Source organism: Chelmon rostratus, chromosome 20 (assembly GCF_017976325.1).
Source record: "Chelmon rostratus isolate fCheRos1 chromosome 20, fCheRos1.pri, whole genome shotgun sequence".
Classification (NCBI taxonomy): Eukaryota; Metazoa; Chordata; class Actinopteri; order Chaetodontiformes; family Chaetodontidae; genus Chelmon; species Chelmon rostratus.
In genome coordinates, this window is record NC_055677.1 from 1,855,320 (window position 1) to 1,870,000 (window position 14,681).

Consider the following 14,681-nt stretch of genomic DNA (forward strand, 5'->3'; position numbering starts at 1 on the left):
ATGGCTGTAAATTATGACATGTAATTATTAGATATTATTTTCTGCATATTTTTACCGTTTCCTGTCTGCTGTATGACTCATTTACTGAAAAGAACAATTAAGATTGTCGTTTTTTTCTTACTTGTGCAAATAAAGACTCGCATTTGCTGATTTTGATTTGAAACTGAAGAAGTTTGCATTAAAATTGCTATTTTATCATTTTCTTTGTTTTGCGTCAGTAAACGCTTTTATTCTGATGGAGTCCAGCCGGAAGCCTTCTTGTTTTTGCTACTTGAGTCATGTGACAGTCTGATGATCTGATCACGTGTCTGTGCAGTGACTCCAGAAATGTATGAAAGATTTTAAAAACCTGAGGGTGTTAAACTGATAATAAGCACAGTTCTGTATTTTTTACAGACAAACAAAAAGACAAAAACAGTTTTCATCATCTCCATCTTTTAATGTCACCACTGGTCTGCAGACAGTTTCACAGAGAGCACCAATTTATCAGATTAAAACCAACATCATGAGGCGGCTGCACTGAGAGAAACCTTTTTTTTTTTTTAATCCATTAATATTTAAAACACACAATAAGTGACCAAACCTTCCCACACCAGACCTTCTGATTTGAATCTAAGAGCTACCTGTATGATTTTTCTCACTGCAAACATCAAAAACAGTTCCCAATGTCTACATTTCATCATGCTGGGACGACTTAACGTGCATTTGTCTGATGGTGATAAAATTTATTTTGTGCTTCAATTTGAGGTGTTACTAAAACATGTAATAAGCTGCTGCTGTGGCCCCCCACACCAAACAAACCGCTGTGACCTTTGACACCTCCCCTTCAGCATGTGACCCCTGAACTGCCTCCAACAAGACAGAACACGAAGACAAACAAATACAGAAATTAACTGTGACTTTCTTTGGGGTGCATCTCAGCTGTAAATCTGAAGAAGAGAATCCGACACTGTTGACATTTCTCAGTCTGAGGTATGGAAGAAGTGTTCAGGCAGCATCACAGAAGCTCACTTTAAGACAAAATCTCACCCAGGGTTGGGATGAAAGAGAAAGAAGACAGATCTGAAAGACAACGTTTTCCTTCTGCACCAATATAAGGGCTTTAAACGCAACATTTGGATGATTTACAGCTGATATTCAGCCCATGTTTGCATCTGGCAGTCTGTTATCTTTCTCTTTCTGGAGCATCAGAGTTATTGACAGTATTACATACTGTATATGTGCTGTTTTTGTTGGTTCCTATGCCTCAATGAAGCTACAGGATGCAACACTCAGACCCACAATGCTTTTCTTTTATCCGCACATTACATTAGAAAAAGGAAGTCTTCATCGTCTGGTGGGAGAGAGTTTGAACAAAACTGAAACAAATGGAGGTGTTTATACTGATGGATGCATCCAGCAGGACAGAGGAGCTTTCACTGTTTGTACTTTTACTGTAGTTCTAACAGAAACATAAACCAGAACCAGAACCAGAATCAGTGTGGGTCAGTATTAGCAGGAGGACATGAGATGTGGTCTCAGCTTCAGAAACCTCTGCTGGCGCCTCTCAGCAGCCAGGACGCTCCGACTTCAACATCCAACACAGTGAAACTCATTCCTCCCGCAGCCAGGAGGAGGCGCTCCATCCTGCCTGTTTAAAGGAAGCAGTTGGAGGGTGGGTCATTGGGTGGTGGCGGGGTTGGAGGTGGAGGCACCGGGTCCTCCGGGGACCTCCTCCGTTCATCACCTCTTTACAGCATTTTCAACACGGCGGGATCGTGAAGAGAGAGCGAGCCGGGCGGCCGTTAGTCGTCAGCGTCGGGTTTCAAAGGAGGGCCGCTGTCGTCAGAGGCCACGGGGAAGGTTTTCTTTCCTCGCCTCTGCACGTGATCCTCGTTCCTCTTCTCCAACGCCACAATCTGTCCGAGAGCACAGGGAGTGTTTACCTGCTTCGTGAGTTTCCTCGACCACCAGCTCTCACTCTGTGTGTGTGTGCGTTACCTCGGCCATGAACTCGGCCTCGTCCTCGGCACCGACGGGGATGTTCAGTCCACTCACGGCGTTGAACAGCTCGTACACACTCATCGCCTCGCTCACGCCTTTCTTCTGGAAGAACTGCGGCACACAAACACAAAAAGTTTCTTCAGTCGTCTCAAACTAACGCGACAACTTCAGCTGGTTTTATAAATATTAATTTGAGCTAAAAATAAATCCATCAGAATCTTTTTCTACATTAGAAAATTACAACATGTCTACTTTTATAGCAGTTAACTTTTTATGTTCTCAGGTTAAATAAAGACCAAACCTGGATGTTTTACAGCCACTTTATCTTCGTATCATCAACGTGTAAGAACTGGCCACCTGTCCAGTTGCTCCAAACAACCAGGACTAACTGCCGCTCTTTGGCTTTAGCTACTAGCTTCTGTAAGCTAGTTAGCACAGTTAGCTGTGTCGCTAGTGGCCCGATGAGCTGACTGGAACTGGAACTACAGGCAGCTAAACTACCAGACTGTCTCTGGAGGGACAAAGTTCAGTTCTTGAACGTCTTAAACTAAAACTCTGGTTTCATTCATTTCTTCACTTTCAACAAGAGCAGAATCAGGTAGATTAAATTAGCTGTTACCGTGGAAACGTTTTTGCAGTCTCTGAAGAGGAACTCCAAGCCGTGAGGATGGGTGGGCTCGATGGACTGACTGACATCTATCAACCACACCTACAACACACACACACACACACACACACAGACACACACACACACTTTAGAGCAGCACTGTGGTGGGTGAGAGGGTTTGACTCACAACAACAGTGTGAAGGCAGGAAGAGAAAAGAACTGAGTAAAGTGGGAGAGGAATCAGTGAACATGACAACTAAAGTGGGGGAGGACAGAAAAGGAAGAAAACAAGAAGAGTAGGTATGTAAAAACGGAGGAAGAAGTGAGGGAAGTTAAGAGGAGGAGGAGGAAAGCGAAACAAAAGAAGAAAGAAGAGGAGGAAAGTGAGAGGCAGAGAAAAAGGAAGTGTGGTCAGAAGAATTAAAAAGTAAAAAAACAGAAGGAAACAAACCTCAAAAAATAGATTTAGAACAGAAGGATGGGAGATTTAAGGAACTTTAAAGAACCAAGAATGAAAAGGTTGAAGGAAAGAACCGACGGAGGACAGAATGAAGAACAGAGCCGATGAAGAAATGAAAGAGGATGATTGACACACAGTCGTACCTTCCCTTCATGCCACAGCATGTTGTATTCACTGAGATCAGCGTGGACCAGATTACACTCCTGATACAACAGCTGCATCAGCTGCACAGACAGACAGACAGACAGACGGGTAGAGAGACAGGCAGAGAGAGGAGAGATGGGAGAGAGAGGGAGGAGAGATGGGAGAGAGGGGGGGGGGGGAGAGAGAAGAGAGAGAGGAGAGAGGAGAGAGAAGAGAGAGAGGGGAGAGAGGAGAGAGAGGAGAGAGAGGAGAGAGAGGAGAGAGAGGGGAGAGAGGAGAGAGAGGAGAGAGAGGGGAGAGAGAGGGGAGAGAGGAGAGAGAGGAGAGAGAGGGGAGAGAGGGGCGAGAGAGGAGAGAGAGAGAGGAGAGAGGGGAGGGGAGAGAGAGGATAGAGGAGAGAGTAGATAGGAGAGGCGAGACACGGGAGAGAGAGGAGAGAGAGGAAAGAGAGGGGAGAGAGAGGGGAGAGAGGGGAGAGAGAGAGGAGAGAGAAGAGAGAGGAGAGGGAGGGGAGGGAGAGGAGAGAGAGGGGAGAGAGAGGGAGGGAAAACGTTTATTTGTTAAAGTCTGAAAACATCTCGGGACTCGTTCTGTAGCTCTGAACACTGCTGACTGTGTTTGAAACAGATCATCATAGAAACACACACAGAGTACTCGCAGTACTCGCAGTACTGTGTACGTACATGTAGGACCTGGTAGAAGGCTCTCTTCATGTCCTCGGAGCCCAGCGTGACGTCTTTGAGTTTGGGAGCAGGAACGTGGTCTTTACCGATGAATGACATCACCAGGATGTGTTTCTTTAACAGCACCACCTCCGGACAGGGAATCTCCGCCTTCTTCATCCTGAACACACACACACACACGCACGCACACACCAGATTTTTATGTTTCCATACTTGTAGTTTCTATTAATATGTATTATTAGACCATCGAGGAACAGCTGAGTGAGAATGACTAAGAATCCAAAAAAACAAAAAAAACAAAAAAAACACCTGTCAGGGTTTATCCAGAATTTTTAAAATGTCTGAACAGACGGAGGAAATAAAATAACATCCTGTTAGTATGATACAGTCAGAAAGATGCAATGTTGGAGCCGCCATGAAAACAAATGTGCTGGACAGGAACTTGTGACTTGTGCAGGGACAGCAGGGACAGCAGGGAGGTGCTCACCTGGTCAGGTTGTGCATCTCCTTCTCCGCCCACAGCCGGATGACCTTCCGCGGGTTCAGTTTGCTGAAGCGGTCTTTGAAGCGATAGTCGTCTTTGATGTAGCGGTCTCTATTCTTGAACTCGTTGAGTGTCGTCTTGAAAACCTTCAGCACCACTTCATCCGGGACAGGCTGCTCCTCCAGGCTGACAGACACACACACACACACACACACACACACACACACACACACACACACACACACACACACACACACACACACAGTGACTCAGACAGCTCTGGACTTGCGTGTGGTTTTCTGTGGACCTTTTGTTTCCAGGCTTTTCCACCCACCTCCCCCCGTCAGCGTGGAAGACGACGGACTCTTTTCCTGTGCTGATGCAGCCGTTGATGTTCTCCAGCACGCCGGCATTCACCATCTTATACATGAGCAGACGAGTCCGGGGGTCCACCGCTTGTTCCTGAGGGGAGAGGAGGGAGAGTGTGAGTGTGTGCCATCACGTCTTATCTGAGGAGTGTGTGTGCGTGTGTGCGTGCGGTCACGTACAGCGGTGGAGTGCTCCTTCTTCTCATGCAGCCTGGCGCTGCGTTTCTGCTCACTGTAGCAGTGCTGCTTCAGAGAGTTAAACACCTGATTGGACAACTTCAGGTCCATCCCCAACCCATCGCCGACATGGACCTCTGGAGCGAACTGGAGGAAGAGGAGAGGATGGAATGAAGTGCACAACACGCCTTTTATTTCCTCCGCACATAAAGCTGCAGAAGTTAACTCGGTCAGCGTGCCCTGACTGAGTCCGCGCTGTCGTTCAGTGTGGTGGTTTTCACAGAGAGATGAAGGTAGCGGCTGAAGGGAGGCGCAGCGACGTTAACTAACCAAACACAGCTTCCCGAATGAAACATGAGTCCGTCCACAGAGAACCAGACCGTTCTCCAAAACCCTCGTCAACACGAGACAACACTGCGCACCCTCCTGCGGGGTCGCTGCTTTCATGGTTTGTCCTCGTTGTTCGTGAATCTCTCCTGTGTTTGTTTGTTTTGCAAAAAAAAAACTCTAAATGTGCTCAGACAGACAAACTGATTGGCTACGAAGAACATGAAATTATTTTAATTATGCGTGTCACACAGCATGCGGCGGCCTTACGTTGTCCATGCGTGCGGTGTTCTTGCGGCCGCAGGTCACCTCGTCGTGTTTGGTGGTGATGTTCTTGCCCTTCCCGGCGAAGCCTCTCCTGGGTGTCGTCTGAGGCTTCTCTGGTGGATCGAACACACGCGGCTTCAGAGTTTGTGTGATGGTTTAAAGTCTCAAACACCGTGACACGATCAGGCCACAGCGACTGAACAGCACGAACAGAGTGGCGACTTATCGTCTCAGGAAGTTACCGGCTCTGTAGGGGTCGTGTCTCGTGTCCTGCCAGTCCACCTCGTCCTCTGAGCTGTCGCTGTCCTCATACGGATGGACCATACGGTAGTTCTCAAAGGAGATGGACACTGGACACAAGCACCACAGACAGAAACAGCCCCGAAAAACTGATTTTACACATTATTCTGGAACTCTTGCTTCCACAGATTTCAATCGACTGCAGTCAGTAACTGGACCGACTGTTTTCACGTGTCTCACTGCGTCTCACTGTTCTGGTTCTACCTTTGCTGTCTCCATTGAACTTCTTCTCCTCTCGCCGCAGCTGATCATCAAACTCCCGGTCGAACTGCATCTGCAGCATCTGGGCGAGCATCAGGTCACTGGTTGTATCAGAAACTTCATCTGACGACAACAGATCTGCTCCGGGACTGACAGACAGACAGGCAGACAGACAGACAGGCAGAGAGGACAGGGTAAAGAGAGACTAAAATAAATAACTGCTTTTTTTTTTTTTTTAGATATTTTGTTGTTTCATGTAAAGCAAGCAGGAGATCTTCATGAAATACATACAGGAGCAAGTCCTCATTACGTAAGAACCAACCTCCCAATACATCAGACAGCTAATCAATCAGACTGATTAGATGCCTGTCATTCAGACATCCCTAGATTAGCATTAAGGCTGCAGTACGAGTTGAGTACAGACACAATACATGAAGCATTTCACACTACAAACTGACTCAGTGAGCGCAGGGAAGGCGTTGTCCTCCTCCTCCATCTGTCTGGCCAGCTGCTCGCTCATCACATCGGCCAGAGAGCAGGCCGGAGGCGCCGGGGCCGCCGAGCCCCACGGGCTCTGGGGAAGGAAAGACGCAAACACGTCATCGTCAGTATCACACGTTCTCCTCATTTTAACGTCATTCAACGTCAGGCGTCGTCGAAAAAGCATGCACACACTGACGAACGCTGGAACGCTGATGACCCCCGACGCCGCCGAGCAGCTTCCTACAGCCCAAAGAGACATCTTAACGTTTCTCATCTCACCAAATCTGAGGTCACACACTCAAATATATTCTGTTAGAAAAGATAATAAGGAGTTAATCCTCACATTGAGCAGATGAGACTCGGGAATGGTAAAATACTCAGACAGGACCATTTATTTTTGGCTCATGCAGTGAATCGAATACCTGATAAATCAAAGTACTTCATCACAGTGATGCTATTATCATTTAAATATCCAATAATCTATACACATAATCCAATACTGTCATAAAGGAGATCTGATCATTGATTTATTGCCCATAATCTCCACCCACACTCACAGATGTTAAAAGAATATACAAAGCAGCCATGGGAATGTCTCTGAAAAACTCGGGATATTTTTCATTATATCATTCATTGTGTTTTAATTTTTAACTTTTTCATTTCAGGTGTGTATACCTGTTAAACCGGTGACTGTGCATGTATGTCACCAGTTACAGACAGGGAGGCCAAAACCGCGTTACAAGCTTAAAATGACCTGATGGAAGCAGAGAACCGGGGTGACGCCTCATCACGTCGTTGGCAGAGTGACTCAGCATTAATTACACCACAGAGTGAGTCATAACGAACAGAAACAAGAGAAGAAGAAGAAGCGAGAGCGGGACATGTTGAGGCTTGTCTGAGCGGAGCCACGCCCCCACTGTCCCCAGCTGACCGCAGGGTCACGCCCACAAGATTTAGTCTTAAATTATTGCTAATTACATTAATAACATCTTTGCTTAAAATAAGAATCTGCCCATGGAAACTTTAAAGAACAGTATGGCGGTCGGAGTATAATTAGACTGACGTCAAATCATGGCAAACAGACATCTGCTAACTGTTAGCTGTAACATTTATTACCATTTAACCTTTAGACTGAAGTTGTTTGACAATTTTGGCCACAATCACTCGCGCCGTATCATGGTTTTATTACTTTATATGCGGTTATATGAGGTTAATTTAAGGTTATGAGTTAACACTGTGGTCATCGTCTCCTTTTAGTAACTTAATGGCTAACTAGCGACTGAAGTGACGCGGTTGTCACAAATAACACATCGTCTCAGTTTATTTCAATGTGGAATTTGTGCCAGAATATGTGCAGTCTCGGCACACCCAGCGAACAGCTGCTGAGTTATCTGTGAGCTCACAGCGGGCTCACTTCAGCCTTTTAAGGAGAGGACTGTCAGTGAGGCCATGTTTGATAATGAGTGGCAGAAGCTAACACTAGCAGGCTAATACTAGCTAACCGGTTTCAGCTAGCGTCGTGAAGTTAACCGACATGTACAAGACAAAGAAAAAGCAGACAAGTGAGCAGAAGAGCTTCATACCTTTGGTGTTTCTGCCGTGACTCCAGATTGATCCATGTTTACAATAACGATTAATGGACTCTTTCCTTGACGAGTGAATGATGGCTAGCCGCTGAGCTAACGTTAGCACGCTCCGAGGGCAGATTTGACGACTGAAATGTCCAGAAAATGAAACTAACAGCGACGTCCCGCGATGTGACACGTACAGAAAACTGACGTATAAACTTCTGTGAATACAAAAAGACTATTTAAAAGTCAGTAACAACGGTTTTTAAATAACCTACAGGCTGAAACGACGTAGAGAAGCTTTCACTGAGGTGTTTCCCAGGTGAATGGACTTTGGCACAACAGGAAATACATCATAACCTTCGAGGAAGCAACAGTAGGCCTTCATAATAAAATACCTCACCATGTCATTAAGAGGTGTTTTCTCATTTCTTGACCTTAATCGTCAGTATGAAATGGTAGCTGAAACGAGTAATCATTAATCCAGCAGTTGACAGGTAGAAAATGAATGGTTTTAATAATTAGTTTATCATTTTTCGAGTGTTTTTCCATGCCAGACATTCTCTGACTCTGGCTTCCCTGCTGTGACAAGCTGGTGCTTTACTCTGTTTTATGTAACTGTAATCTTTAGATTTTAGACTGTTTAGACTTTTAGATGGACAAAACAAGACATTTGAAGACATTACCTTGGGCTCAAAGGAACTGCGAAAATGTTTACAATTTCCTGATATTTTTGAGAAAAAATATTAATTGATTAATTTTGAGAGTAATGAACATATTAACCAATAGTGAGTCAATGAATAAGTAAGTTTTAATACATGGTGTGTCCCTTTGGGCAGAAATAAGAGCATTTATACAAAAAAATGGGTCAAAACACACTTTTGCACAATTCTTACAACATATAGCCTAAATCACTGAAAGATATTTAAGTGAAAATTTACAACAGAGAATACAAAACGAACAGAGCAGAGTAGAGGAATAAACACACAACACAACAGGAGGGTAAAAATAAACATATAAACAGAAAAAAATCAATTCCACTTTATTTCAGACTCATATTATATTAGTATAATAATAATATTAATAAGAAACATATATTAAACATAGAATAGAGGATAATAATAAATAACATAATAATACAAATAAATATGATGCAAAAAATGTTAAAGGTTGTAAGTTAAAATACTGTGTAAAAATGCAGAATTTGTTTTGTTTAGCCGACTTCCTGTAGCCTGTGCGTGTACCCGAGTGCGCGCATCAGTCTCTTCGTGCACTACAACCTACAATCTGTCCAGGTTACCTCGTGAACGCGCATGGCCGTCAAACTGCTGTCACACAGGCAGCAGCGTCCAGGTACGTCAAGTCAGACAGTGTTAACAAGAAAACAACCGGAAACCATCAGAATCGGGCTTCAAAATAAAAGCACAGAATTTGTAATTTTGGAGAGCAAGTTGTACCAGGCCACACTAAATGTACCAAAGAATTTACTGGAATCATTATATTGATTATGTTTGGTTGGAAAACAGTATAGAAGACTTCTTTTAGTGCTGTTATGTTCAGTTGATTAATTGATCACGTAACAGACAGAAAAATGAATTATCAACAATTTTGGTAATTAATCTTTTAAGCCAATTATCGGGAAAAAATGTCAAGCAATTCCGGATCCATCTTATCTGATTTTATTTATTTAATTATCATACTATTTACTTACAGATGGTCAAACAAAACAAGACATTTTAAAGTTTACATGATGTTTACGATGGAGTTTTGGAATATTTCAACCATTTCCCGAGGTTTTAAAGGCTAATCAATTGGAAAAAAAATAACTGACAGAATGGTTGATAACATGTTAGTTAGTTGCTGCGTTGTCTTTAAAAATGCCTCTCCTTAACAGACCTGTTTCAGAGAACCCTGCATTCCATTAAGTGATTGACTGGTAAATTAGCTGGGTGTCAGAGTACAGTAAACAGCGTTATACACATCACGTACTGCTTGTGTGGGTGGTTTGCTTCTTTCTTTACCTTTATTGTCTATATATTGTTTTCTTCCATTTACTTATTCGAGAATTTGTTTATTTAGCTAAATCAGTGCAATATAAATCATGACGAATCTGAATTATCCACTATCCTCTGCATGTGTTTGTTTTAATTTGTGCATGCAGGAATGTAGGTGCATATATGTTTAAACATAATATATGCTTGTGTGGGTATGTTGTTTCTTTCTTTTTAATGTCATTTTTTTCCCTATGATTTGCTTTTTAGATGTTCTGTATTTGCTATTTAGCAAAATCAATAAAAAAATCAGAAAAAATGTATCATATCAATGATAGCCACCGATTAGACAAAATCAAACTGTTATAATATCAGCGCAGAGAACGGCGAACGGCTTTTATTTTGACAGTGGTGACCGGAAGTCGCGCTGTTCATTTGGAAAGCTTGACGGTTTGGGAGCATCCTGACGTCTCGTCGGAGCACAAAGTGAAAACGCATCTCGGTCTGATCGTCCTCCGCACGTTACGATGCCCGCGCGGATTCACACGCACGGCCTCCAGACGCCTCTGACGCCTTCAGGGACGTTTCTCTAGATTTTTTTTTCCCCTGCTCGTTCGTTTTTAATTTTGACGGAAACCTCTTTTGTCCGCGGGATACCGATGGCCACCACCGCCACCGTCCTCAGCATCAGCACCACCACCGGAGGGCCGTCGGGCCGGCCAGGACGGCCGGGATTCAACCAGCACACCTAGCAGGTCGCTCCACTGTGAGTCTTTAAAGAGAATCTCTTTAAAATAACAGTAAAATCCACCAAACCGCAGCAGGAAGCGCTTCATGCCACAGAAATGTGCTCACTTGTGGAGGATGCTCCTACATTTTTGCCTCCTTGTGAGGACATTTGGACACACACACACACACACACACACACACACACACACACACAGCCTACATATCATAAGGGTCACTTTTATCATTACATTGACAGGAATCTGACCGTTCAGATGAATCTAAGAGGCTTTCTTTCCCTTCAGTATTGTGTCTCCATGGCTGAACCGGAGCAGCATGCAGGCAGCTCAGATGCTTTTATTTGTCTTTATGTTTGCTGTCAGTGGTGGAAATGTAAAACAGAGCCCTGTGGGACCTTCAAGTGTCGCTGCTTTTCATTATTCTGTCTCAGTGGACACAGATTGGACAACATCTGACAGAATTAATGAGAGTGGCAGATGGGGACGGGTTGGGGGTGGGGGTGTATGGTGGCTGGCAGGAGGTCATCTTAGGCCCCGACCCCCATATAAGCTGCAGTTAAAAGAAGGGCACAGATAACCTTTATTGATCCCACTCATTGACACTGAACAGCAGCAGCTGTATAAGAACACACAGAGTGGCTGTAAATGAGTAACTCTGGAGTGAAAAATGAAATAAATGGGCCACGATGAAGAATGATAATGATAAAACGAAGCATATAGAAGTAAAAGGTGCTACATGCTTTATGCAGCAAACATAACAGAAGTGAATGGAGGACAATGCGGTTGCAGTAAAACGAGTCTGCAGCCACACTAGCTGCTTTGTCAGGTTGTGCTAAATGCTAACATGCTGTCAGTGTTCACCATGTTAGTTCAGTCTGTTAGCATGCTAATAGTTGCTAATTAGCTCTAAACACAGTCCAGCTATGGCTGATGGGAATGAAACAAACAAATGAAAACTTTGACCTGATGATGGCGCTGCGAGAAAAGTCCGAGGATCACCAAAGTTCCTACAATTCATCCAGAGGGGAACGAGAACGTGTGAACCACATTTCAGAATTCTGGTGATGGTGACGAGCCGTGTCTGCAGACAGCAGTGTTTCTAACGACGAGCCGTGTCTGCAGACAGCAGTGTTGCTAATAATGAGCCGTGTCTGCAGACAGCAGTGTTGCTAATAACGAGCCATGTCTGCAGACAGCAGTGTTTCTAACGACGAGCCGTGTCTGCAGACAGCAGTGTTGCTAATAACGAGCCGTGTCTGCAGACAGCAGATATCAGATGTCATTTCATCCTTTGAACACGTTTCTATCACTGAGCCACTTCATTCTGATGCTTTTTGATTCTGATCCAACTCTTCAAATCAAAATTAGAGAAGCAACGTGACAATTCTTTCTTCCTCTTTACCTTTTCAGGGTGTCCGATTAAATTTCGGTTTTAATCATCAAGGCCGACAGCAGCACTTGTATTTTATATTTTAGACAAAAGTTAGTCCTGCTTTACAAACTAAGATTTTTCATGAAAAAACACAGAGTTGATAAAATATGACGTTTTGATAGAAATATTAACAGTTTGCACAAGTGCAGCTGAAACGATCAGTTGTTCCCAGCATGCACTGGGAGAGATGGCAGTGCCAAAGCGTTTACAGCTACTGAAGAAACGTCTCTACAGACCGACAGGAGTAAAATCCTGCTGGAAAAATACTGATGACTGATAATTTACGTTGAACAGTCGAGTTTAAAAATATCAGAATCAGTTTAGTTTGATCAGTTTCGAGCAGCAAGTTAACACGTTTACTTGTTATTTGTTTTCTGTATTTATGTCCATTTAATTCTCTGAAAATTGAAAGTAATTTTTAAAGGAACAGTAAACCAGCAGCAGGAAGAAGTACTCACATCTTTTACCGAAGTAAAAGTAGTAATACCACAAAACATACTTAAAGCAGTAAAGAGTAAAAGTACTCATATACATCATAATATACGTGTGTTATAATTACTTTTGTATTAACGAGTTCATCCGTTTAATGTTGCAGCTTGTAAAGATGTAGCTCATTTTAATTATCTTATATGTTGCGGAGGAGCTCGTGAATCGATCAATAAAATCTCATCCTGTAAAAATAAATCAGAATTTATTTGTTTTATTCATCTGAGTCTGTAAAGTAACTGGTAACTAAAGTTGTCAGATAAATGTAGCGGAGTACAAAGTTTTAACACTTGACTCTGATGTAGTGAAGTACAAGTATCTTAAAATTGTACTTAAGTTCTGATACTTGAGTAAATGTACTTAGTTACTTTCCACCAGTGCAGTAAACAAGTTTTCATTGAATGTTGGTAACTTCAGTCATCTTGTCTGTTCTGTTACTTTATTCTGGTCTGTCCTCTCCTGTAGGCTGAGGAGGCCCCATCACACCCAGCTGCCTTAACTGACCTTTGACCCCAGCGCAGAACATCATCATCATCATCATCATGACGAAGCAGAGCGTCCACGTGGTCTGATAAAACCCTAACCTGAAAGATGACAGAGAGCAGGAGGAGGAGGAGGGAGCTGTGAGACGCTCAGCGGGAAGAAAACCAGGACAAAAAGGATGAGAACTTGGCACAATTCCAGGACTGTCCTTTCTTCAGGTGCTGTTCGCTGAACCGTCCGTCTCCGTCATGACCGAGACGCTCTGAGGACCTGCAACAGACTCAACATTTCAGTCCAGAATCCAAAACCAAAACGGGGACGTCCAGCGTCCTCCGAGCCAACGATGTAGAAGAAGACAGCAGAGACGATTGTTGATTCATACGCTGTTCCTGCTGCACGACTGTCCAGCTAAACAAAGACCACCACGACTGTCTCTGGCTGACCACACCTGGGGTCTGCTGAGGAGCTGAAACTGTTTCAGTCGAGTGTTTTCTTATAAATGTGGAATTTAAAGTCAAAGACATCACAAACGCAGACAGCAAATAAGATTGTGTTCCAGGAACGAGGGCAGATTTACTGCTTCAGCAACCAAACTGAGCCACTGAAGATTGTACAACGAGTCCGTCAACAGAACCAAACTGCGTGGAGACACGTCCAGAAGCTGGAACAAAGCTCAGAGACTTAACTGCTGGAAAAACGAATCCATCTCTTCATCGACGGTTTGTGCAGAAACACAGGTTGGCCTCCATGATGACGCATCTGCACGCTGGTCTGAGCTCAGAGACGACGGAGAAGGCTCGTTTAGAGCTGAATGAAAACCCGGACACCCTGCACCAGGACATCCAGCAGGTAGGCACATCACATCTGACTGCGTTCAGCTAACGTTAGCACGTTCATGCTAACGTTCAGCTCACAGCGCGGCTGGTTGTGAGGTATTACACTGCTGTTCTCATGTGCCGACAAACTTCCTGTCTGTGGCCCCCAGCTTCAAGCCCATTGGTTCAAAGAGGTAAATCTTAAAAAAAACACCTCACAAATTTATAGTTTCATTTTTAAAACAGCTGCTCATTTTTTACGAAGGTTCAGAGGTTGATGCAGAAATAAAACTAGCTCGTAACTTCTTCGTTCTTTTAGTCCTTTAAAGGTGCAAGTTCACAAACACGTTAGCAGCTAATCAAACACACTGACCTCAGATCTGAGGTCAGGACTCCTGTTCAGTCCTGCGTTTCCGTCTGCGTTCTTTCGAGGTGCGGGACATGATTGTGACACGGCCGGACATCGGCTTCCTGCGGACGGATGACGACTTCATCCTCCGTTTCCTGAGAGCCAGGAAGTTTGACCAGGTGGAGACCTTCAGACTGCTGGCCCAGTACTTCCAGTTCCGACAGCAGAACCTCGACATGTTCCAGAGCTTCAAGGTCTGTGTTTTCTGTCTGAAGAAGAAGTCGCAGGTTGAAGTCAAGAGTCCTTTAAAGTCAAGAACGTGTGTGT

General features: G+C 44.0%; 2 protein-coding genes across 2 annotated transcripts in view; one reads left to right on the forward strand and one right to left on the reverse strand.

Annotated features, from left to right (window-relative positions):
• Positions 1 to 480: 480 nt before the first annotated feature.
• riok3 (RIO kinase 3 (yeast)) lies at positions 481 to 8,382 on the reverse strand. The gene is made up of 13 exons (XM_041960994.1): positions 8,068 to 8,382; positions 6,460 to 6,575; positions 6,005 to 6,150; positions 5,743 to 5,850; positions 5,504 to 5,613; positions 4,910 to 5,053; positions 4,696 to 4,823; positions 4,365 to 4,547; positions 3,878 to 4,037; positions 3,194 to 3,274; positions 2,603 to 2,692; positions 1,981 to 2,094; positions 481 to 1,898 (listed from the first exon to the last, which is right to left on the reverse strand). The coding sequence occupies exons 1-13, from the start codon at positions 8,101 to 8,103 to the stop codon at positions 1,785 to 1,787; spliced, it is 1,530 nt and encodes a 509-aa protein (XP_041816928.1). The 5' UTR covers positions 8,104 to 8,382; the 3' UTR covers positions 481 to 1,784.
• Positions 8,383 to 13,937: 5,555 nt separating this feature from the next.
• LOC121623653 (clavesin-1-like) overlaps positions 13,938 to 14,681 on the forward strand; it is a 2,945-nt gene continuing 2,201 nt past the window's right edge. Inside the window, exons 1-2 of the mRNA XM_041961017.1 lie at positions 13,938 to 14,039; positions 14,438 to 14,608. Of these exons, the coding sequence (XP_041816951.1) occupies positions 13,938 to 14,039; positions 14,438 to 14,608 (273 nt within the window). The remainder of the gene's footprint in view (positions 14,040 to 14,437; positions 14,609 to 14,681) is intronic.